The sequence below is a fragment of the Nanorana parkeri genome, unplaced genomic scaffold (assembly GCF_000935625.1).
Source record: "Nanorana parkeri isolate BGI_ZX_2015 unplaced genomic scaffold, ASM93562v1 scaffold328, whole genome shotgun sequence".
Taxonomy (NCBI): Eukaryota; Metazoa; Chordata; class Amphibia; order Anura; family Dicroglossidae; genus Nanorana; species Nanorana parkeri.
Window position 1 is genome coordinate 937207 of NW_017306596.1, and position 23022 is coordinate 960228.

The 23022-nt window shown below is 39.3% G+C and overlaps 1 protein-coding gene across 1 annotated transcript in view; it reads left to right on the forward strand.

Annotated features, from left to right (window-relative positions):
* VPS13A (vacuolar protein sorting 13 homolog A) overlaps positions 1-23022 on the forward strand; it is a 153452-nt gene that overhangs the window by 40776 nt on the left and 89654 nt on the right. The window contains exons 10-28 of the mRNA XM_018558253.1: positions 100-157; positions 1009-1136; positions 3309-3415; positions 7648-7819; positions 7921-7983; positions 11131-11230; positions 11664-11785; positions 12847-12989; positions 13177-13378; positions 13483-13597; positions 15091-15227; positions 15590-15722; positions 15839-15956; positions 18532-18670; positions 19451-19535; positions 20161-20342; positions 20923-21079; positions 21584-21663; positions 22106-22165. Of these exons, the coding sequence (XP_018413755.1) occupies positions 100-157; positions 1009-1136; positions 3309-3415; positions 7648-7819; positions 7921-7983; positions 11131-11230; positions 11664-11785; positions 12847-12989; positions 13177-13378; positions 13483-13597; positions 15091-15227; positions 15590-15722; positions 15839-15956; positions 18532-18670; positions 19451-19535; positions 20161-20342; positions 20923-21079; positions 21584-21663; positions 22106-22165 (2301 nt within the window). The remainder of the gene's footprint in view (positions 1-99; positions 158-1008; positions 1137-3308; positions 3416-7647; positions 7820-7920; positions 7984-11130; positions 11231-11663; positions 11786-12846; positions 12990-13176; positions 13379-13482; positions 13598-15090; positions 15228-15589; positions 15723-15838; positions 15957-18531; positions 18671-19450; positions 19536-20160; positions 20343-20922; positions 21080-21583; positions 21664-22105; positions 22166-23022) is intronic.

Here is a 23022-nt window from a genome sequence, read left to right on the forward strand (position 1 = left end):
ATTTGCATGTATTGTTATGAAGTAGAGTTTTCTGAAAGACAGGCAATGGTCATTTTCTGTGAATTAACAACTCAAATGAAGTTTCCATTTTCCTTGCAGGGGGTTTTGAAATATGGAGTTGCTTCCAACAACATAATCCCTGAAGGCTATAATTTTGGTATGATATTTATACATAGATACGCCTTTTAGAAAAGGACTTGCATAATTTTATGGCCAAGGTTTTATATATTAGTCAGCAGCATTTGTCACTGTGAATGCATTTAATTTGCTACCAGTTTATTCCTCACCCTGGTACAACTGATTTTATTGGCTTCAGTTCTGCAGTGTATAACACAAACCGCTTGAAAGAATAAATCTTGGTTGGACATTTGGAGAAACAGGGTTACTATTCTTATTTTATTATCTTATTTTTTATGCAATAATCGGTGACGTCATCTGTGTCTTTTTGAGTGGAAACCTTTTAGCATACCACTGCACGGAAGTTCATTTTAAATCCAGATGGAAAAAGTAGCCAACAGAACAGCATAACTGAGAGTTCTGCTTTGATATAAAAATAAATAAATATATATATACTATTTTTTTAGGGATGCACCGATACTTTTTGTGTACCAGTGCCGATACTTGGAATTTTCAGGAGAACTACCAGGGTTGCAGCAGTGGTAGCTGGGACCTGGCTCTGGTGCTCCATCACTGTCCTGAAATCATTAGTCTGTAATGTTTTAGAAAAACTGTCACCTGACAATAAAGAAAAGTGTATCAGTACTTGTGTCTGTAAGTACTTGGGCGCAAGTATCAGTACTTGGTCTGTAAAAACTGGTATCGGTGCATTCCTTTATTTTATATTTATAAAAACAAAATCATACATGAAAACAGAGATGTACAAATCCCAGGACTTGGACTTGTACCGAGTACTGTACTTGGTATCGGTGCATCCCTACTATTTTTCCATGTTTTTACCTCTTTATTAAGAAGTTAACTGTTTTTGTGTTTTGTTTGTTTTTGGTCTAGTTTTCCGTCCAATCTCAGGGAGAGCAAAACTCCGTATGAATCCTCGTTCAGAGTTTGACTTCTCTTCACCAAAAATTGATCTTGATGTCAATCTTCAGGACATAGCAATTGAGTTTAATAAACCTCAGGTGAGAATGAAAATGATTGTGTACCTGCTGACAATAAAGGACAATAAGGCCTCATCCACGTGGCTATTAGATGTGGCTGAGATTCCTGCAGCAAAAACCTGTGGATTCTAGCAAAAGGAATCCCATGTGGGTCTGTACAGATGTGGCCTCTCTGCCCATTCAAGCCTGCAAACAGATTGCGTCCAGGGACAAACATTTATCCTGAACAGCAGGTAATGGTTCCATGTACATTTACATGCGGATAGCCATGGCCGCTGTAAGCCTGCCATTCATTTGAATGGGCAGAGCAACTGTACGGCCCTAACAGGATCCCTGCTGCAAGAATCAGCAAGTTCTTGCCGGAATCCCCAGCTGCACATAACCCCATGTGCATAAGGCCTGAGAATTGCACCCAATTCCTATATTTACATTTCCAACACTTAAAATATAAGTTTACCTAGAACTAATGTTTTCATATTGGATGGACACTGGTGACCTAAGTAACCCACTGGCTTCTTATGTCTCTCTTCATTGATGAGATGCCCCATTACTAGTTCCTTTTACCACTAATCCCTTTTATAAAGGTGTCTCTCTCTTTTTGCTAATTTCTATGGTACTTAGAGTGCTATGACATTGTAACCCAGCTTCTTTCTGTAAAGAAAAGCTAAGTTAGACTGTGAAATAATTACCTTTTCTTAAGACTACAAGACTCCAGCCTACCTCTGATAAGGCATTGCTTACAAAGTTCCCGGTGAGGCTGGGTTCACACCTGGGCGTTCCAAATAGGAGCGTTTTATGCTCGTTTTTTCTCAGCACGTTTTTAGCACGTTTCAAAACACGTTTTTTTGTTCACTGAAACGCGCGTTCGACGCTAGTTTTTTAGCCTCCCTGGCGGTATGATATATATATATTTTTTTCCCTTTTTTTCTCTATCTTTTAAAAAAAACTTTTTAAACTTCCCGCCGGTTCCGCCCCCCTGCGAAACAGACGCTCGCAAGGGACAGAACCCGGAAGACGGCAGCGGCCAGAGGACACAGCGGGGATCGCGGACAAGGTAAGACCTACGCTGTATTCCCGAGTGTGGCTTGGGGTTACCGCTTTTGTTAACCCCGAGCCACACTCGGGAATACCAATGGATGCGCAATGAAAATGGATGAGCTTCCCCCAAAGAAGCTCCTGTACTATTTCGGGCGTAGGGCATTTTTCAGCGTGACAAATCGCGCTGAAATACGCCCAGGTGGGAACCATGCCCACAGCACTCAATAGGATTTCACTTGCTGAGCGTTTTTCAGCGCTGAAAAACGCCCAGGTGTGAAGCCAGCCTGAAGTGCAGGACCACTGCTAAGGCAAAGCCACTGTTTGGCTGGAATTGCCCTTACATCAGTAACCCAAACCCCTTTAGCAGAGACCAGGTGACCAATATTGTGGCATTAGTCACATGACTGGCTGCTGAATGTAACCCCATAAAATATATTTTACAGTGAATAAAGAAGCAAGATTGTTGCAGTGGATATATTTAATACTAATACATTTTAATGTACTTACAGTAAACTCCCCATTATCCAGCATTCAAGCAACCTGCAAAAAAAATCGAGGACATAATATGGCTTCAATTTTTTTTTGCCGGTGGCTTGATACACACTAAAACATTGCCAGTTGCTTGGTGCACACTAAAAAATGTTGTTAGCAACTACATTTATTTATTTGCTAATGCAATTCTTTGCTTACATCTTGCTGCCAGCTGGGGGCTAGATTCCACGGTCGGCAGCAGAATATAAACAATGGTGAGCAATAGCCAGCCTGCTTTTGGCTATTACAATTTTGCACCTGCTCCCTGAGCAGAGGACTAAGCCTAAGAGAGAACCTTCTCTCTCAGGTCTGCTCAGTGGGCAGGGTTTCAAAAGCCAGCCTGCTATTGGCTATTGCTCCCAGCTGCTTACATTCGCCTGTGGGCTGCCGAAGGCTGGGGTGGTTGCTTGAGATTTACTATTAAGAGTTACTATTAACTCTCAAGCAACCAGAAACTATAATTATCCAGCACCTTGCAATCCCTGTGGATGCTGGATAACTGGGAGTTGACTTTGTTTGTTTGTTTACACTATTTGATAGTTATTGGCATTTGAGACACTGGATTTGTTTATTTTTATAAAGGGCCATGTAATAAAACAATATCCTTTTTTTCTTTTCTTGCAGTACCATAGTGTAATGGAGCTTCTTGAATCTGTTGACATGATGTCCAGAAATCTTCCATATAGAAAGTACAGACCAGATGTTCCTGTTCATAATAACGCTAGAACATGGTATGTAAGATCTATCCTGATAAATGTTATCTTGCTCATTAGAACTGTTCAGTTCCCATGACATCAAAGCTACTAATGACTGACAATGATGCACCATAGGTAGTGACCGTTAACCAGGTTAAGTGGATATGTAAATATATTCCAATCACTATAAGAATATTCACATAAACACCCCTAGGTCTGAAGATTCTTGGACAAAAGAAGCAGTTCAATCAACAATTTGCATGTATTGGTAGGGTTACATATTTACAAATAACATACAAGATAATATTTATAAGACATTGTACAGTACAAGTATGGTGGTGTTTTATTTCTAAACTTCACGCCTGCTTATACTGAATGCCTTTGTGTCCCTGGTAAAAAGAGAGCACGTGACTTGGTAGCAATACCTTTTATATCTTTCTGTACAGTGGCTACCAAATGTACATGGGGCACAACTTGATTGGAGGATTTAAATACGGTTACCATCATGGAGATGTGATGAGCAACAAAACAATGGACAGGCCTTGAAAGTAGAAAGACTCACAGTAACACATTTGAGAAGCTGGGAGTTGCACAACATGCAGATAGATACAATCAGTGGTGTACATACATTCCCATGTATCAAAATATCCAATGAAGATAATAGACAAGCAAAACTTTATATGGTAAAAATATAGTAAAAGGTGGTGATTGAACACACACACATGTATACACATACACACACCAGTCTTTCCAACTAAAATGTACGCTGCAAAGTACAAGGACCCTAGACTTTACCAGAGCAGTAGTAATCTGTATAATATACATACAATTTATAAATGTGAGAAATTAGAGGTTTGTCAGAGTTACTTTCTAGGAGCTGAGGGCTCTTAGAGAAGCTCAAGTTTAAATGTTTCCTGTTTAAACTTGTAATGTGCAAGTCCTTGCTAATCTTGATTTTGAAATTGTTTAATATCATGCTGCTCAAATGGTTACACTACTTTCTGAGTCACTGGCACAGAACAAGTAGGAAGTTTTGGCGTTTGGATTTCAGTCTGACTTTAGTTAGTATCTCAGACAGCATTAAAACCAGCGACAACTTGAAACTAGCATTTTCAGAAGGAGGTTAGTAATGGTACCCTTCATATTTCCTCGGTCCAGGTTTTCTTTAAATTAAGGGTGCTCTCTTGACACAGGATTCACAAAGCTGTATGATTTTTTAAAGAGGGAGCACAGCAGAGTTTTTTTCCTTTTCATACTTTTTCTGTCTTATATGTAGCAATACAGAGGGAGATTGTTCAGAACTGTTGTAAATTACAGTGACACTAAACTGAGGAGTAAAATCTTAATGCATCTAAGTACCCTAACTATTAACAAAAATATATCTTATTTGTGTATCACTCGGCTGTAGATCCTCAAATCATCTCTGAATTGGTGCTGACACTGTTCTTCCTTCTGGAGGGTGGCTACTTTTGTTTCCCATGCTCCCTGTGTGTATTATAAAGTAGTCACCACTCCAAGCTCACTCCTGTGATGGACTACAATCTCATGTTTAGTTTATTAATTTGTATTGAGATTGTAATCTATCACAGGAGCGAGCTTGGAGTGGTGGTTACTTTTCAACGCACATGGACCATGGGAAACCGAAGGAGCCACCCTCCAGAAGGAAGGACAGTGTCAGCACCAATTCAGAGATGATTTGAGGATCTACAGCAGAGTGATACACAAATAAGATACAGTATTGTTAAGGTACTTGAATGCAATTTTAAGATTTAATAGAGTTTAGTGTCACTTTAACTACCTGCTGTCCGGCCGTTGTAATTAAACGCCCGGACAGCGGCTTCTTAAGGGCGGGTGGGCGTCTTTAGACTGTAGAGACGCCCGATCGCTACAGCCGAGTGATACACAAGAAAAGGACACTCACCAGCCAGCATGCAAAAAAACTTATCTCACCGCTAAGGTTAAAAACAGTGGTTTGGATGCACGTCTTCTGCAGAAAATGTGAAAGCCGCACAGCCGCGCCAAGGCACCTCTATATAGTGCGGTCCTAACTAAACTATGACAGTCTCCATCTTGGAGCACATGTGGCAAAATATAAAATTGGGTGCAGGTTTGTCAGGAGGAAGCCCAACCTCCCTTAAAGGCAAGGGGACGCACAAGGGACCCCGCACATCAAAAACGGCAGCTGAGACCCCCCATGCATCACTGCACCAAATCAGTTAAGCAAAACAAATGGCAAACACACTCATCAATTTGCTGCCAGCTTTACAGCAAGGTGCACATGGAAGGGCTTTATACAGTTCATCAGCAAAAAGTTTCCCAGCACACTCACCATTCATCATGTAAAAAACCTCTGTTTTTAACCTCAGCTGTGAGACAAGTTTTTTTGCATGCTGGCTGGTGAGTGTGCTGGGAGACTTTTTGCTGTTGTACTGTATAAAGCCCTTACATGTGCACCTTGCTGTAAAGCTGGTAACAAATTGATGAGTGTGTTTGCCATTTGTTTTGCTTGATACACAAATAAGATACATTTTTATTCATACAGTAAACTTCCGGCATCCACGAAGATTAGTAGATTCCGGATAAATTTAGTTTCTGGTTGCTTAAGAGTTACTATAAAAAATAGGTCTAAATAATGCCATACCCCATACGATACCATAACATAAACTCAGTATTGGCTTCATATTAATATTGAAATGCAGTAATCAAAAGCAAATTTAAGACACGATCGCTTCCAGGATAACACATGCCGCAGATTAGCAAAACAGTGAGTACACAGGATTTTTTTTCTGGTTAGATAAGAGTTTTGGTTAGTTGAATACCGAATAAATGAGAGTTTACTGTAGTTAAGGTACTTTGAATGCATTTTTAACATCTAACTCCTGAATTTAGTGTCACTTTAGGCTATTGAGCTCTGCAAAGGAGACGTTACAAATAGAGGAGCTAAAGCTCTACCTCCTGTCTGCTTATGAAAATACAAAATGTTCATATGCAGTATTTCATATTTACCTGAAACAAGCACAAACTGTAGTAAAGAAAAAAATGCGTACAAAATCGCTATACGATCCCATTAAAACACGCTTTCTGTAAATATGTTTATAGAGTAATGAGGCGGTATAAAGTAAACCGCAAAGTTATTATATTTTTATGCTATCTCTCTGCTCATAATTGCCTGACCAGGCTTTTGTTGTGCCAAACTTACAAACGCAGGATTCAAGTAGTTTAAGATCCATTACCCCTTGGAGTCCGTAAGGTGCACTTTTCATGTCTGAACTAGTCATCATTAAAACTTAAATTATCCAACTTTTGGGGAAATCTCCGTCCCTCTTAAACATTCTTCCCAAAGACGAGGGAAAGGGGTTATTTACTCTGGAGGAATACTGGAGGAATCATTTTTAAGAACACTCTAACCCATAGAGTCCTTTGTACCTGAGCTAACTGCTATATAAGCGTAAAAATGCATATTAAAAAATGGCTTTTTTCCAATCACAGAGGACTAAAAGACCTTGATAATCTGACCAAGGTAAATTTGCTTTCACTGCAAGCTTATTTACAGTTCTGGCATTTTCCCAGTCTCTTACATATTTTATTATGTCAAATCAATTCGGGATGGTGAATCAGTTATTGTAAATGGTTTTGTGTGATAGACGGTTGTGGAATTGTTGGGTACAATATAGCTGCTTTGAGACAGTATTTTAGACTTTTGTTTAACCACATTTGGGGATATCAATTTGCTTAGAATGCTTTGCAGTACATTTTAGGTACCTTTTTGGTTTTACATCACAGAGTCAATTTTATTTCGCTGGGTTTTGTTTTTTTGATACAGTAGTACATTGTTTTCCAGCTTTATTTTTCTGCACTTTCACTTAATATTCTTTCTCTTTTTTTTTTCCTTTACATTTTTTGGGGCTGGATTTTGCAACAAGAACATTGCAAATTGTGGTTGCACAGATAGTTTTGTCAGATATCACAGGGAATCCTCAGGCTAATTTTTTCTTGATGTTCCAGGTAGACTTGACCATGTTATTTAGAGGCACATACATTTTTACAGATCAGCAGTTTGAATACCAGAATCTGGGTACTGTTATGTTTCAGTGCAGGATTCAACATCTTTAATGACATAGGATCATGGTAATGGTTACATTTTAGCTCCGGTAAAGTGTTTAGGGTTAGGTTAAGTGTCCTATTTTGTCTGTAGAGTTTTACCTTTTCCTTTTTGAAAACTGTAGCATTCTCATCGGGATTTACTAACATGATTTTGATTTCGAAAGGTGGAATTATGCAATAACTGGTATCCTTGATGTCCACGTAAAGCCACGCCTCCGTATGTGGTCCTGGAAACATATTCGAAAGCATCGACAGCAAGTGAAGAGGTACAAAGAAGTGTACAGAACCAAGATAACATCAAAGAAACCAGCACAAGATGTTCTGTGCCAGGCAGAAGTAAGTGATTTGTCTTTTTTTCTTTCTTTTAATTCTTAAACTTTCTAAATGCATTCTGCTTCCCTGGCATGATTAAAACCTTTTATTTCATTTCTTGACAGGAGTATGAAAAAACCCTGGATATATTTTGTATTACCCTTGGAAGACAACAAGCAGAAGTGGAGGTAAGAAATTATTTTGAAAGTGATATTTCAATCAAGACTAGGCAATGTCTGGTCAGCATGGTGACCAGGAGATGCATCTTGGTGACTGGGTCATAAAATTCCATGCACTGCCAGCAGTATTTTGAAAATCTTCCACCTATTTTCATTGTAAATGGAATCATTGTAGTTTTACCATAAATATTGATTAGGTGCATGCTGCATTTGCCATGAATACACACTGTCTGCAATAGTGGTAGATTGTTTTGTAACAGTTGTGTGGGGGATGAGATAGAAGTAGTTTCTTGTAAGGGACAACAACATTTTGCAGTCTAGCAAGCAGGATAGGAGTGGTTCTGTTTATGCCTTTACTACAGGTGTTTAAGTCCTATGGCATTTTGCTTAGCTGGATTCTTCATCATTGACTTCCAGAGGATCGTCTACCATCATATGATCAAGAAATTGAGCATATAGACATCTTCACTGGCTGTAAAGTGTGAAGATTTACTTATTTAGGCTTGGATACTGTTTATGTCTAATTTTACGGAGCAATTTAAAAAACCTGTTTGCAGTCATTTAATTTGCAGCACTTTGAGTTCACTGTGCTGAAATTATGTGATTACCAACAAAAAGGTAAACCTCTCATTAAATTGATTAGTCACCCATTGATTTGAACCCTTAGAGCTTGTTCACACAATGTCCGGATTGTGTCCAGACCAGATCCGTGCACTCATTCACCCAAAATGCATCCCAATGTATCCCTGTGTGTGTTATGGGCTACAGTTCTTACGAGCGCAGTCGGTTCCGGTCCAGACAGAAAAAATACTGCATGTCACACTTTGGAAATGCACCAATGTATCCCTGTGTGTGTTATGGGCTACAGTTCTTACGAGCGCAGTCGGTTCCGGTCCAGACAGAAAAAATACTGCATGTCACACTTTGGAAATGCACGAACGCATCAAAAACGCAAGGAAAACGCAGTGCATGTAAAATACTGACAGCCACACTCCAACCAAAAAAAAATAATATATGTATTTTTTTAACTGGAACACATCAAAAACGCACTGCATGCATAGGACCGCACTTCCAGATCTGGACCAGAAATTGGTGTGAACAAGCCCTTAAAGAGGAACTGAACTCTGGAAGCTGTGCACACAAAGAAAGGCTGGCAGAAGGCAAATAACTAATCACAAGTATTGTCTGTGGTTTCCCTAAAGCTGAGTTTTCCCCAATACTGACTTACTTTGCCTTGTTTTGCACTGTGTGTCTATATGGAGACGGCCATCTTAGTAGAGGCAGTACTTTAAAGAAGAATTATGGGGATAGAGAAATACACTCTTCCCCATAATTAGAGCCGGACTGTGACAGCTTCAGTGTCACACACCGACTCTATTGATCGGGAACTTAGCGAACACATACTGCTGATCGCCAAGTTCCCGATCATCTCCCTGCAGAGAGTGGTGACTGTTATTCAAGAAATTTTTTTAATGGAACTGAACAGTCTACCTGTTGCCTATAAATCACATTTAAAAACAAAATAAAACAGTTTTCAGGATGTAACATGTGTTTTAATAGCAATTGTACCTTCCCTAGGGAGTTTGAAATACTAAGTAGCACATATATAATTGGATTAAAGAGTTGGTGGTGTGGAGTGCCAGTGTACTTGTAGAGATATACTTTATGTTAAATATTGAATATAAGAAGTATATTAATGTGTATTTAAACCCAAGAAAAAGATGTAATGTATGGCAGCTTACCAGTCCTTGGATGTGGCTGTATTGGTTTTTTTTTAGCCTTTATTCCCTTTATTTTCACCTGGTGATGCTGCCAGAAACATCCTTGCAGCCCTAAGGTGATTTACATCACTTCCTGTTCATGTTTTCCTCAATGGGGAGAAGCACTCACTACAGAGGCTCCTCCCCATTCAGAGACCGCTTGATGGTAAATATTTTTACTATCAGCATTTTCTGAATGAATGGGAAGCCTCTGTACTGAGTGCTTCCCATTCATTGAGTGCTGAGGCTGCAGAAAAAGAAATTGAGGTCTCCTGTGTCCTCAATTTTTACTTCAAAAGGGAGATGTCAGGGGTCTGTTTTAGACCTTTTAATATTTCCCCTTAGGCCCCTCCAAAAATAAATTTCAAAAATAACATTATTTAAAAATAAATTTAAAATAAATTTAAAAATCTGTAAAAAAATGAACTAAAAAAAACCCACAAACCCTCTCGCCCCACCCTTTTTTTCATAGCAGCTTTAGGGTTAATTGCTTGTAGCTGGCTCAGTAGAACTGAAGGCTTGCTGTACGGGCTATTCACTAGCCTGTACAGCTCCCGAAGTTTGCCAAGGGCCTCAGTCGAGCCGAAGGCATATGCTTTGGCTCGACCGAGCCCAGGTGAAAGTCGAAGCTGGCCGAACGGCCGGCCGACAGCCTGCTACTGAGGGCTGGCTCCGGCCACTTGCAGACAGATCAGCGTCCCTGGTTACCAGGTAACCAGGGACGCCGATCTCCAGACAGGCCAACTCTCCCGGACGCTCCGGGAGTCTCGCCCTATTTGATAGCGGCTCCTGGCCGGCCGGGAGATAAACACTTTCTCCCGTTAAGTTATTTTCTGACTAAAGCTCAAAGATAAAACTGTATTGAGTTAATAAATAACAAATATTTGCAAATTTGAAATAAATGAAGGAACGCAAAACTGTAAATAATCGATTTATGTTAAAAGTCGTTTTTGCGCTGTGTTGGTGTTTGTGTTGTGAAAAAATTATACAGGCATATATTTATTCGCAACAAGAGTGCTTCTCCTCATTGAGGAAAATATGAACAGGAAGTGATGTAAATCACATCCTGTTCATTCATACTGTGGACACATAGTGGGCTTTATATTAAACACGCTGGGCTTTATATTAAACAGTTAAGATGTTAAATGGTGTTGCATTTAACAACATGTTCCTTGTGTGGTTAAAAAGTTTAGCATATAAATCAGCGAAGTATGCTCGCCTTTTAAATAGTACTGCAGCATGTCGTATGAATTCTGACTTCTTCTGCCTGCAGTGAGTGTAGACTTCTTGCTGCAGGCTAGTTCAAGGTTTAAGGAATATTATTTATGGAGTAATTCAAATGTGAAAGCTTTGCCAAATATGAAATCATTGCTGAGTCTATTGTTTTACTTTCCAGGCAAGCAAAGCTGGCCTTAAAATATACAGGCCAGGAGCAAAAGATGAGGACAGCAACTCCAATGGATGGTTTGGATGGATGTGGGGCTGGTCTGGAGAGAGTACGGAAAAGAAGGAAGAGGCAAAGTCTGGAGGTATGCGATTTTTATTGTTTGCGTTATTCTTATTACTATTTTATGTTTAGTAATTGTATGGCTTTTTTATAAAGAAATATATACTATTATTAAATCAATGAAAGGTGGCTGTAAATGGATTTGGTTTCCCTTATTGCATATCATCATCGCCATCTAAATAACCCAGGTACGAACACAAAAAAAAGGTTGCATGATGCCAGTGATCTCCAGCTCTTTAAATCTGCACAAAGCTGCATTTTATAATATGCACATCATGTTCCTTTCCACCAATGTTATCTTTTTAGAATGTTTTTAGTTCATGTGAATTTTCTTTTATTTACATTGTTAAATCTAACACTTTGTTTTAAATATAGTGAACAGAAAAGTGATATTAAATAGTAGTGATTCACTAGTTTGAGAGATTGTAATATGGATTTGCTTTCTGAAGGTCTGGCAGAGCTGATGTCACCTGAAGCGAAATCAAATTTGTATGCAGCAATTGGATACAGTGAAACGGCAGTTGACCCAACTCTACCAAAAACAGTGAGCACAATGTACCAGTTATACTATAATAGTTATTTTAGGAACCATTAGAGCTTAATTTTTAGAGGTGCTTGGTCTGTAAAATTAAATATATTCTTTCATAATGAATATACATGTCATGGTAGTAACCATCTTTGTGAAAGCATTGCCTGCAGCGCTGCTCCTGCTTCTTATTGCTTGGGGCTGCCATACTGCCAAGATGAAGTATATATGAGACTGAAGGGTCAGGGAGAGCTAGCAGCAGCAAAATGGCTGCCCCCCCCGCCTCTGTATGTGTAATCTTTAATTTTGTATGCTGAGGTGTAGCTTTTTATCTGGGCTCAGAAAGAATTGCTTCTCAGTCCTGGCATCCTGGGTTTTTCAGACCAGATGCAGCTGAAATAAGGAGAGTGAAGCAGCAAATAAAGATAATAACTTTTTTTAGTTGAAGCTGCACATTGAGAAGCTCCAACTTCTCAATTGGCAGCAGAATGTGTCCTGTCATCACCCTGTTTTTTTCACCCTCCTCTTACCTTACTTGGCACAGTATTACTTACTAGGCACAATATTACTTACTTGGCACATATTTAACAAATCATGCAATAAAACAGAGATGCACAAATCCCAGGAGCCCCGTAGCCAATGCTCCTTACAAATGACAGCCGCCTCCTAACTTTTGACGTTTTCTTTAGTCTAGTGTTGGAGCTGGAAAAGTCTCTGTACTTCTACTTGGTATCTGTGCATCCCTAGTTAACTGATTTAAACTGAAGGTTCATTTGGGCTTTACCTACAAATCTGATTAAATACATCTACAAATATAACTTACAATCTACTCCACGGAGTCTCATTTGTACTCCCAATACTGGTCATTACAGTTACATATTTTATAAAATATTACTTATTTTGGTATTTTGGAAAGTCTGGACTTCATAATAGTACTTATCTTATGTTGTCACATAGCTCATATGTTGAAATGGCTTCAAAACAACTACCTGCCTGTTAAGCGGAAAGACAAGATAATGACATTCAGCAATTGAAATATATAAATTTTATGTTTGATTGTTTTCTTCTTTTTTTTTTAGTATGAAACAGTGGTTTTATGTGTAAAGTTGTTAAGCATGTCAATTCAGTTGCGAGAAGATAAGGGAAAGCCCGAATTGATTAATCTGGCTATAACTGATCTGAGCACAGTGTTAAAACAGCGACCAGGAGGACAAGCACTTAGGTGAGTCATCTGAACAATGTTCCACTGGATAATAATATATTCCGATTTCTATGTGCTGCATGATAGTAATGTTGATTGCTGTTTGTGACCATGAGCCAGGAGCCGGTTTTCTGCTTGGCATGCTTTTTGTGGGATCTTTTTTTTCTGACTGAATGCTGATACTGTATCTCCCATACTCATCATACAGATTTGAAGCCCAGATTGGTACATTTGAGGTAACTGGCATTTCACAAGACAAGGCCGTTCCCTGTCTGCTGTCTTCTCGAAATATTGTAACAGACAATGACGTTTCATTGTTGAACCTCATGTTTGAAACAAATCCCCTGGATGAGCGTGCAGATCAAAGGCTTATAGTGGATTCTCAGCCTGTAGAAATAATATATGATGCTGTAAGTATGATTCAGACAAATTTTCAACATCCTTGTAAATAACTTTTAGATTCACTTGAAGATGTTTTTATTGTTCTAAAAAAAATTTATTTTGTCATATCTAGAAAACCATAAACAGTTTAGCAGATTTTTTCCGGCCTCCACAAGACGTCCATCTTGAACAACTGACCTCAGCCACTTTAACAAAACTAGAAGAATTTAAAGATAAAACGTCAACAGGCAAGCACATTTTATTTTTTGTTATATATTTCTTTTAGATTCTTGATTAGAGGATATTTTATAAATTAATTGTCCTGGGCTAAGTGATTTCTTGGGTATAGCTTGTATAACTAGTCAACTCACTAAATTGAATCTTGCAATGACATCTATAAGCATTTTGAAATAGACATCTAGTGAGGAACTCTTGTACACTAGGGTGTCTGAAAAGTTTGATAGAAGTTTTTCTGCTTTGCAGATAATCAAAGCACTGTACCTTTTGGAACATTTCTTTTACTCTTTTAGCCTATCCTTAAAGAAATCATATGTAAGCAAATACAAATTGGTACTCCCTGTAACTTGCAGGCACCTAAAGGATACTGAACTCGAGCACTGAGTTTCCATACAACACTTCAACACACCTGACCCTGGAGTTTTTGTAATGCAAATGGCGACCGTCTTATATGGTTGCTAGTTTTGGCTGTTTTCCTTTTTCTCTTCACTGTACCCCTTGGATGATTTACCTTCACCCATTGCTGTGGTGGCATCTCTAAAATGTTGGATTTGCCCTTACTTTCTGTCTCCGGGACAAAGTAGAGGGCCAGTCTTCCCAACAGGAGCACAGTAATAAAGCAGCAGAGGGCTCAACCCTTCCCCTCTCCATCCAATATCCATATCCAGAATGAAAAAAATGTTTTACCTTTACATACTCTTTAAAGCAGACCTGCCATTTCATCTGCCAGGATTAAAAAAAATAGCTGAAATGTTAAAAAGGAACAAAACAAAATATTACTGCCTAAGAAATATCCTCAAATTAGGTTGCTACAATTCCTCCATAGGGACAGGTTTACTAAAGTGTGAACTGAGTGCACACTTTCACTTTATACATCCAGTCATGTGAAGAATCAGCCTTAGCCCACCCTTCCTTTTCGTCTAATCTAAACTAGACCCCCCCCCACACACACACACACACACCATCATCATCATCAATCCAGGTGCTTACTTATGTGGCAACTTCCTCTGGTATTTTTACCTGGTGGCCCAAAATCTTCTGGCTACACCTGCACAATAACTTGAATGGGGGCTGCACTCCTACAGAAGAGATGTTAAAAGTAGAGCCCTATTCAAGTCTGTAGGGGGTTACTGCTGGTGTCCAGTGGCAGAAAAGATTTTAGCCCTGAAGATGTAAACACTATAGGCTGCCCCCATAAGGGAGAGGTAGATAAGGACATGTGTTGGGGTGGTTTAGTTTATATTAGGCTTGAGTCGCTAGAGAGGGTGACCTGTATATTTCTTTTCAAAGTCCTTTTTAAAGTGAACATGTATACCACATCTTTTGTGACTACTCATCTGTTTTCTTGGCACTGTTCTGTTATGGAGGCATTTGTTTGATTTTTTTAATCCAAGTCACTTGTTCAGACATTTGACCACATGAGAATGAGCAGTTTTTGTTGCATCTACAGCATTCACGTGAATGTATAATAGTCATATGTATTTATTTATGTTTTTAATTCCAGGGCTACTGTACGTTATAGAGACACAGAAGGTTCTTGACTTGAAAATCAACCTCCGGGCTTCATACATCCTTGTTCCCCAAAATGGATTTTATGAAAACACATCTAACTTGCTTATTTTGGATTTAGGTAGTTTATCGGTAGGTATTTACAGCTTTTTGTTCCTATAACCTGGCTAAATATATTTCAGTTTTTAATCAATCCTGCAGAATTAAACCTGCTGCTATTTGCCATATCTCTTGGGGGACTCTGTTGGTGAGAAATTTGTTTTTTCTGTTTTTGCATATGCATACCTACTGTGGCCATTCCAATTGTTTTATACTGTGGAGAATGCATTAGGAGGAGCAGGCACATCAAAATAGAATTAAAATATCACTTTTGGGTTGACTGTCTCTTTCTTGATGTAGCCTACATTCCTTATACCTCTCACACTGTTTATTTAAAGACCTTTGAAATATTACAGTGCTTCTTAACTCTAGTTTTTCTTTTTTCTTGTCTTGAGATGACCAGCAAAAGTCGTTCGAAACTCCCCCAGATGAAAGCAAGTCAAAACAGCATTGAAGATATCATGTCCCGGGCCTATGAGAGTTTTGATGTGCAGCTCAGCAGTATGCAGCTCCTCTACAGCAAGCACTGTGAGTGATTTATCAGTGGCAAGTAATTATGTTAGGCTGGCACTAATAAAAACTGCTTTGAGGAGACTATGCTCTTGTACTTGGCTCTCATGTCTGCTAAATATTGTTTTCTTTAGCTGAAGACTGGAAGAAGGCTCGCAAACAGAAACATTCTTCTCAACATATATTGGACCCATTGGATCTCAGAGTTGATTTTAGCCGAGCCATGGTAGTGACTGATTCAAGAATGCCAAAGTAAGCTGGTCTAGATCTGTAATGTAATGCACCTTTTTTCGGATAAAAAGGGGAAGGGTTAGAACACCTGTGTGTTTTTTTGTTTTATTTGAGGATGACATTAGAGAGTTTGCTCTCACTTACTGGACTAGTGACAATGATTTCACCAGACAGGAAGTGAGTGGAAATCTCCAAAAGCAACACAGCTGTTCTGGAGGGTGGCTACTCTTGTTCCCCATGGTCCCTGTGTGTGTAGTCAAGTAGTCACCGCTCCAAGCTCACTCCTGTGATAGACTACTATCTGTGTACAAATTAGTATACTAAATGGTGGCTACTTTACAACACCCACAGGGACCATGAAGAACAAAAGTAGCCACCCTCTAGAAAGAAGTATAGTGTCAGCATGAATTTAGAGATGATTTGAGGATGTACAGCTGATCAATAAAGGAAGCCAAGGGTTAGCATATATCATGCAGAATGCCCCGCATTATAAGACTGAATTGCTGGACTGTTCTGTGTTGGTTACTCTGTGTTTTATTTTTCAAATCACTGTACAGTTAAAGTACAATTAAACTCTCCTTTTTTTTTGCATATATCTACTGCTAGCAAGCAGTAAATATATGCAGAAACATTTAAAAAAAAAAAAAGTGACCAAAAAGGTAATTATTTACCTCTGTCTACGCTGCTCGCTCCCATCTGAAGATCTGAAGCTTCTTGAGCAGCTGTGCGGGATGATGGGGCAGGCGCTTGCGCAGTAGAGATCTTGGGCGGGGAGAAGTGGAGAGACATAGTGGAGGTGAATGCACGCAGCTGGGAGTGTGCAATTCGGACAGACACCGTGGGACCTGAGGAGTCTGTGCTGGATCAGAGAACAGCACCAGCGCTGGAGGGATTGTTGAATACAAGTGGAAGTAAGAAGATAATAATAGGACTAAGAGGCATCATTTAAGGTAAGTACTTAAGGGACCATTCACACCACATCCAGATTACCTCCAGACCAGACTGTTTCTGGACCCAAAGTGCATCCCAATGTATCCCTATGCTATATCTGGCCTCTGTTCCCACCAGCGCAGTCCGTTCCAGACCAGAAAAATACTGCCTGTCCCTTTTTGTCTGGTCTGGAATGCATCAAAAACGCATTGAACACACTGGAATGCTCCTGTAAGACCATCTTAAGCTAAACAAAATATTTTAAAAATTTCCAATCGCGGTAAAAACACAGCAAAAACGCATTGCACTAAGTTCCAGATCTGGTCCGGAAAATGGTGTGAACCCAGCCTAAAGCAGCCTGGGTGGTGGTGGGGGGGAATGTGACTTCAATGACTTCAATGTCACTTTAACTTCTCCACTAAAAGCTAAAACATATTTTGTTGGAATTAAGTTAAAGGGTAGAACCCTCATCAGGTTTTTACTGTTGTCTTTTTCCTGTTTTGAGAGATTCTCTGTCTCAGTGACTGGGGAAATTTTCCCAGTCAGAACTTCTGTTTTTAGCGTTCTCTGTGCCCCTATTGCGGTGATTGTAATTTCTGTCCAGGTGGCACCAGTAACTGAGACAGAATGTAAAGGGAAACCTCCCCACAAAGTATATATTTTTTTCTGTCTGTGTTTATTTCCCCTTATTTTGTGTCTCAGAAACCACTTGTCACCAGAATAGGAAGTGAAGTAAAATAACGTGGACACAGTAACATGGACACCGACATGAGTAGAAACATAGAAGGTTCTAAGCATTTACCACTCTATCCAAAAAAACATTTGGCTATACTTCTGCCAAGTGGAATGCTAATCACAAGATTAGGAAGAAAATTATATCTCAAGATTAGGAAGAAAATTAAAATGTATTTCAGGTGAATATTGCGACAATAACTCAAAATAAACCCTGTCTGCCATTTTAAAGATTTGAAAATGAATGTCCTGACTAAGGGCAGGCACCTCAAGGCAACTCTTTTAGCAGTAAAAGCCTCTTCTGTGTGGCCCCCTGATCTTGGTTTTACCGTGTTGCTAGAGGTCTTCATTTACCTGATTGTTATGGGCATTGCCATGCCCACCCTCTACCTGCCCCATCTAATGTCAGTATCTCAATGGACAACAAGGGGGTTTCACTGGATAAGGGCAGCACTGGGGTCCTCATTTTGATTTCCAGCCAGGACACTGTCTGCACAGAGTTTGCTTGTTCTCCCTGTACTTGCAAGAGTTTCCTATTACACATTAACTGGTACATGAATTGGCTTGTGTCTAAATTGGCCCTAGTATGTTGGCAGGTATGTGTGTGATATAGGGACTGTAGATTGCAAGTTTCTTGTGGTCAGGGACTGATTGCTGGTGCCTCATAAAGATCTGTAATTAATAAGTGGACAAATGGTGGGTGAGGCTGAGCTTGGGAAATAGACCCAAAATTAGGGAATTTAAGTATTTCCTAACAAAATTAAAACCAGGATGGGGGCGGGAGCAAGAGCCCCATCTGGCTAATAAAGGTAAGAATCTTTTGGTACTACTGTTTGGCACACCAACAGATTTCTCAGTAATGTTTAAATAGTTATATAATTGATGTTTGTAGTATGTAGTGCTTATTTTCTTCATTTTGCTTTTCTCTTTTCAGATTTAAGTTATTTGGGGAGTTGCCTTTACTTTCTGCTCGTATTTCTGACCAAAAGCTCAGAGGTATACTTGAACTGATTGACAGCATACCAAAACCAGAAAGTCCTCCGCCATCATCCGCCTCTCCCCAAAAACTTCCAGTTAGTATCTCTTGTAAATGTTTGTTTGTGTGCACAAGATTTTAAGTACTTGTATTTCTTTTTATGGAGAAAAGGGATCAAGTAGTGAGTGTGCTACATTTACCCATCAGCTTAGTTTGAGGCTAGGCAGATCTGAACGGTTGCCGTGCAACCCCATTGATTTCAATGGTGTTACATCTGCGTGGCAATCGCTAAAAAAAGCTTTTTTAGCCGTATGGGCAGAATTGTGCCCGGAAACCGCATGATCCGCCTGGTTCAACTGGCATGCCTTTAGAAAATAATGGCACCGCCAACTAGTGATGGGCTCGGGCGTGTTCGCAGCTCCACGTGGCGAGCCCGCCAGGAAGCTGACAGCGGCGCAGCGCCAATCACAGGCACGGATAAATTTCCCAATCTCTGCAGGTGCGGACCCATGAAAGATAAAATCTAAGATTGTGTCTTTTTCTTTTAATAGGTAAATCATCAGAATGCATGAATAAGTGGATTTTGTTTTTAGAGATTTTTAGTCCCAAGTGTAAACAGAGATGTAGGAAACCATATATTGTTTAATGCATATTTCTGTTCAATACTCTTCAACAAGTACTAGTTTGGTGGTTGGTTTATTGGGTTTGTTAGCAAGTCTGTAACTTGCTGTCTCGAAGTAACGCATAAAGTAAGATATTTATTTTAGCCTTATTACCAAGATTGATTCCAAACAAATACTGATAGATATATTATTATGCAAAAAAGCAGAACATCATATGTGCATTTTGTTTTCTATATTCTCAAACTTTGATGCAGATCCAAAAATCCCCTCTTCTGAACACACCTCAGCTTGTAGCAAGACGTTCCGTTCTAATGGATATCCAGTCAATTATTGATTCTGGTAAAGCTGCTCATCTGTTTGCTATGTCTAAATGCTTATACGTTTAATCTATCATGTGCTTTAACCATCAATATTATTTAAAGCCTTTGGAACCCTACACAATAAATTTGAGTAAAGAATGAGTAGAAGTAGTATAGTTTTCTAGAAGTGATCTTTACCTTTGCCAATTTGTGATTGTAGAAAAGAGGTAATATGCTTTGTTTAGTAAAAAACAAGTTATGCTTATAAGGCCCAAGTTGCTTTTACTGTATTAACAGTGCCCAATCCAGTATATTACTGCAGTCAGATTTGGAAAGGGATGACTTCCAGTTGAGTTGCTGTGCTTTTCAGTATGAATGTAGTCTGCTAGAGTGATATTGTGAATGACCTGTGCGAAAACTGCTATGGGCTTTTGTAAATGATAGATCTGTTATCAAGCTAATTTGAGATTTTTATTGTAATTCAGTACATTTCACTTTATAATTAGACAAAATAATATGAAAATGTACTAAGAGCAATTGAGTGTTTCTATCAAGTTTTTCAGAGCGTTAATATAATGAGGCAATTTGTTGTTTACTTTAGTTCCGATAAAAATCAGTTTTTTGTTTTGTGATGAAGTGACAGCTCGTACCTTTTTTACTTCCAGATTTAGAGTCAGAATGTGATGAGTTTTATGATGCTCCCACCAGCCCAGATGAAGACTTGCCTTTCTTTGAGGTCTCCAGTGGCTCATTGTCTAGATCTAATAGCGTGAAGAAGAAGAAGTTAGTGCAGCATGAAACACTAAAAAACATGACAGAATTTCAGATGAGATTTGAGCTACCAGTTGTAAGTATTTTATTGAGGCTAGTAGTAACTTTTCACCTTTGCAACCAGAGGACTTTCACTGTATATAACTTTATTTTTAACATTTACTAAGGTTTTGGCGCTGGTTTATGAATGTTCTGCTCAGCTATACGCATAGGAATTTCTTATGCTCTGCAGCACCATCTAGGAGAGTGCTGTGCGAAGAGCATCTGCCCAGTTATTCGTTGGGTGGAACATTTATAAATTAACCCCTTTGTGTAGCGTTTCATCCGCCTCTGCTCTTTGACACTAAGATTTTGCTAGTGTGTAATGATACAACTTGGTCAGGTAATCGTTTTCATTTGACATTGATACCCAGCTAAAAGCTAATGTGAATGTCTCTTAGCCCCTGAACAACTGCCTCTGATAGTTACTGCTCCAATATTAGCTTCTAGGTTTTGTAAAGAATGGGATTGGTCATGTATCTCGCCCACTGCCACCTAAAAGATATCAAACCTTTAAATGATAAGCAATATTCATATATCAGTAAGAGTAATGGTTGGCCTGTATTTGAGTTTTCATTTTCAGGGTGCATGTTTCATTGCATTTTTTTCATCAACAGGTGGTACTGGCTTTGTGTAGCCTGTCTGAAGATGCAGAGAAGACTGTACTGCAGCTGGAGATTCAGGGTTTTGGCACAGAACTCAATATTCGAACGTTTGATATGTCAGCAAATGCATTTCTGAAGGAGATCGCCTTGAAATGTCCCCAATACAACGGTATGTTCTTGTCTCCCCAAAGCTGAGCTCCAGGCAAACAGCTAAATACTTAGTTGATGTTTTATTTGTAACATGGTTTACCTACTAAAAATGTGTAATTCAACACAGTCAATCTTGTGTGTGGCACGGTGCAGAAGCAGGTAGGTGATGAACTCTATTTCCTGGTTTAGCTCTGCAACTTCCCATGTCACCTCTTCACTTCCTGCCTGTATCCTGGACAGTGATTTAGCGTAATCATACTTCTGATTCATCCTCCTGGGAGCAAGCAAGTAACACAGGAAGCTGTAAAGCTAAACCAGGGCAAAGTGAAGTTATCTTCTTGGCTGTACAGTGTAGCAGACGCATGAATCACAAGACTGACTGGACAGAATTGTAAATACTTTGTCAGGTAAAGTAGTTCATATCTGTATACAAACTGCTTATACTGGTTGCCCGGAGTTCCACTATAAGTTTATTTTTGGGTTTAAAAACTGAAAAATGACATTCACTTGTTTTTCTTTGTAGATGAGGAAGAAAAGCCAGTTTACCTTCTCACAACACTGGATAATGCCACCGATGATCTGTTATTAATGGAGTACATAAAGGTTGAGAACTTTGTTAAAAATAAGATAAAATATTAAGTGCCCATTTACACATTTCTGTGCGTTGTCACGAGATATCGTGCATTGCATCAAGGCAGCCTGTTCATTTTGACTGCGCTTCCAATGCACAAGAGCGGAGCAATAAATGGACATGCAGCACTTTTTCCAGTGCGGTGCACCTCAATTCATGGTAGTGAATTACCATGTGTTGTGGTCTGCTGCAATGAATGTGCATTGGAGCTGCGCTGTCTTAGTGCATTAGAATCCTATTTAAGATGAATGACACCACAATTCTCTAACGCACATAATGTTTGCTAACGTGCTTTGCGGGACCATGCACGTTCTTACATGTATTTCCGCAATGCACTGGCTCACAAAAGTATGTTTTGGCCTTAAACGGTTGTTCAGTCTTTCTGATGTTTTGTAATGTTTTATCAATATACAGGCAGACATAAATGGACCAGAATTCAAGACTACTTATAACAACATTGAACAATTGATAAAGGTATGTTCAGTGACTACATATTAAAGTCATATGTTAGACAAGGTGACTGGAAAGTGGAATTTTAAATGGAAACCTTTAGTTTAAAATTATATCTAAATGAATAGTGCACATCCAGAGCAGGGGCGTAACTAGAAATCACAGGGCCCCATAGCAAAATTTTGTATGGGGACATAGCGACGCAGGCGGCCCGCCTGGGTCGCTATGGCTATTGTTACGCCATTGATCCAGAGATTTGCAGTTCTGGCCCAGACTATTCCCTTTCAGAGTTATGTCTCTCCTGTATGGGCGGAACGGAGTCTGGAGTCAACAGAATTAAAGCAAACACCTGATATATTATGCCCAAGCACCATTGTTAGTCCCCGTTCACACCTTGGTGTTTTGTCGCTCAAAGCTAAGCGCCACAAAACGCTCAAGACAAGGAGTCCCGTTCATTTTTTGGCCCCTGTTCAAACCTGCAGCAGCAGAAAAACGCCTGTCGCTGGAAAGAGTACATGAGCTACTTTTTGGCATATTACAGTGCTTTTTGGTCTCATAGACATCAATTGGAAACTTTGTGGCACTTTGTAGTCTGCAAACTGCTGCTAATTCTAAAGACAATTATTGCAGTTAAAGGTAACTCTTAAACTCAGAACATGGCTCAGATTCAGAAATGAACATTTGGAAGAATTAAGTTAGCAGTGGTAAATGTGAAAAAGAAATACGTCGCAGTCACTTTGAAAATATACTGTATGCAAGGGTGGGACTTTAAAATCACTCTTAAGAATACAAGTTTACACCCTTTATTTGTCTATTAGTTTGACATATGCCTTTGAAACTACATCTAGATAGTTGCTGATAAAAGGGCAGCTTGTATGTGT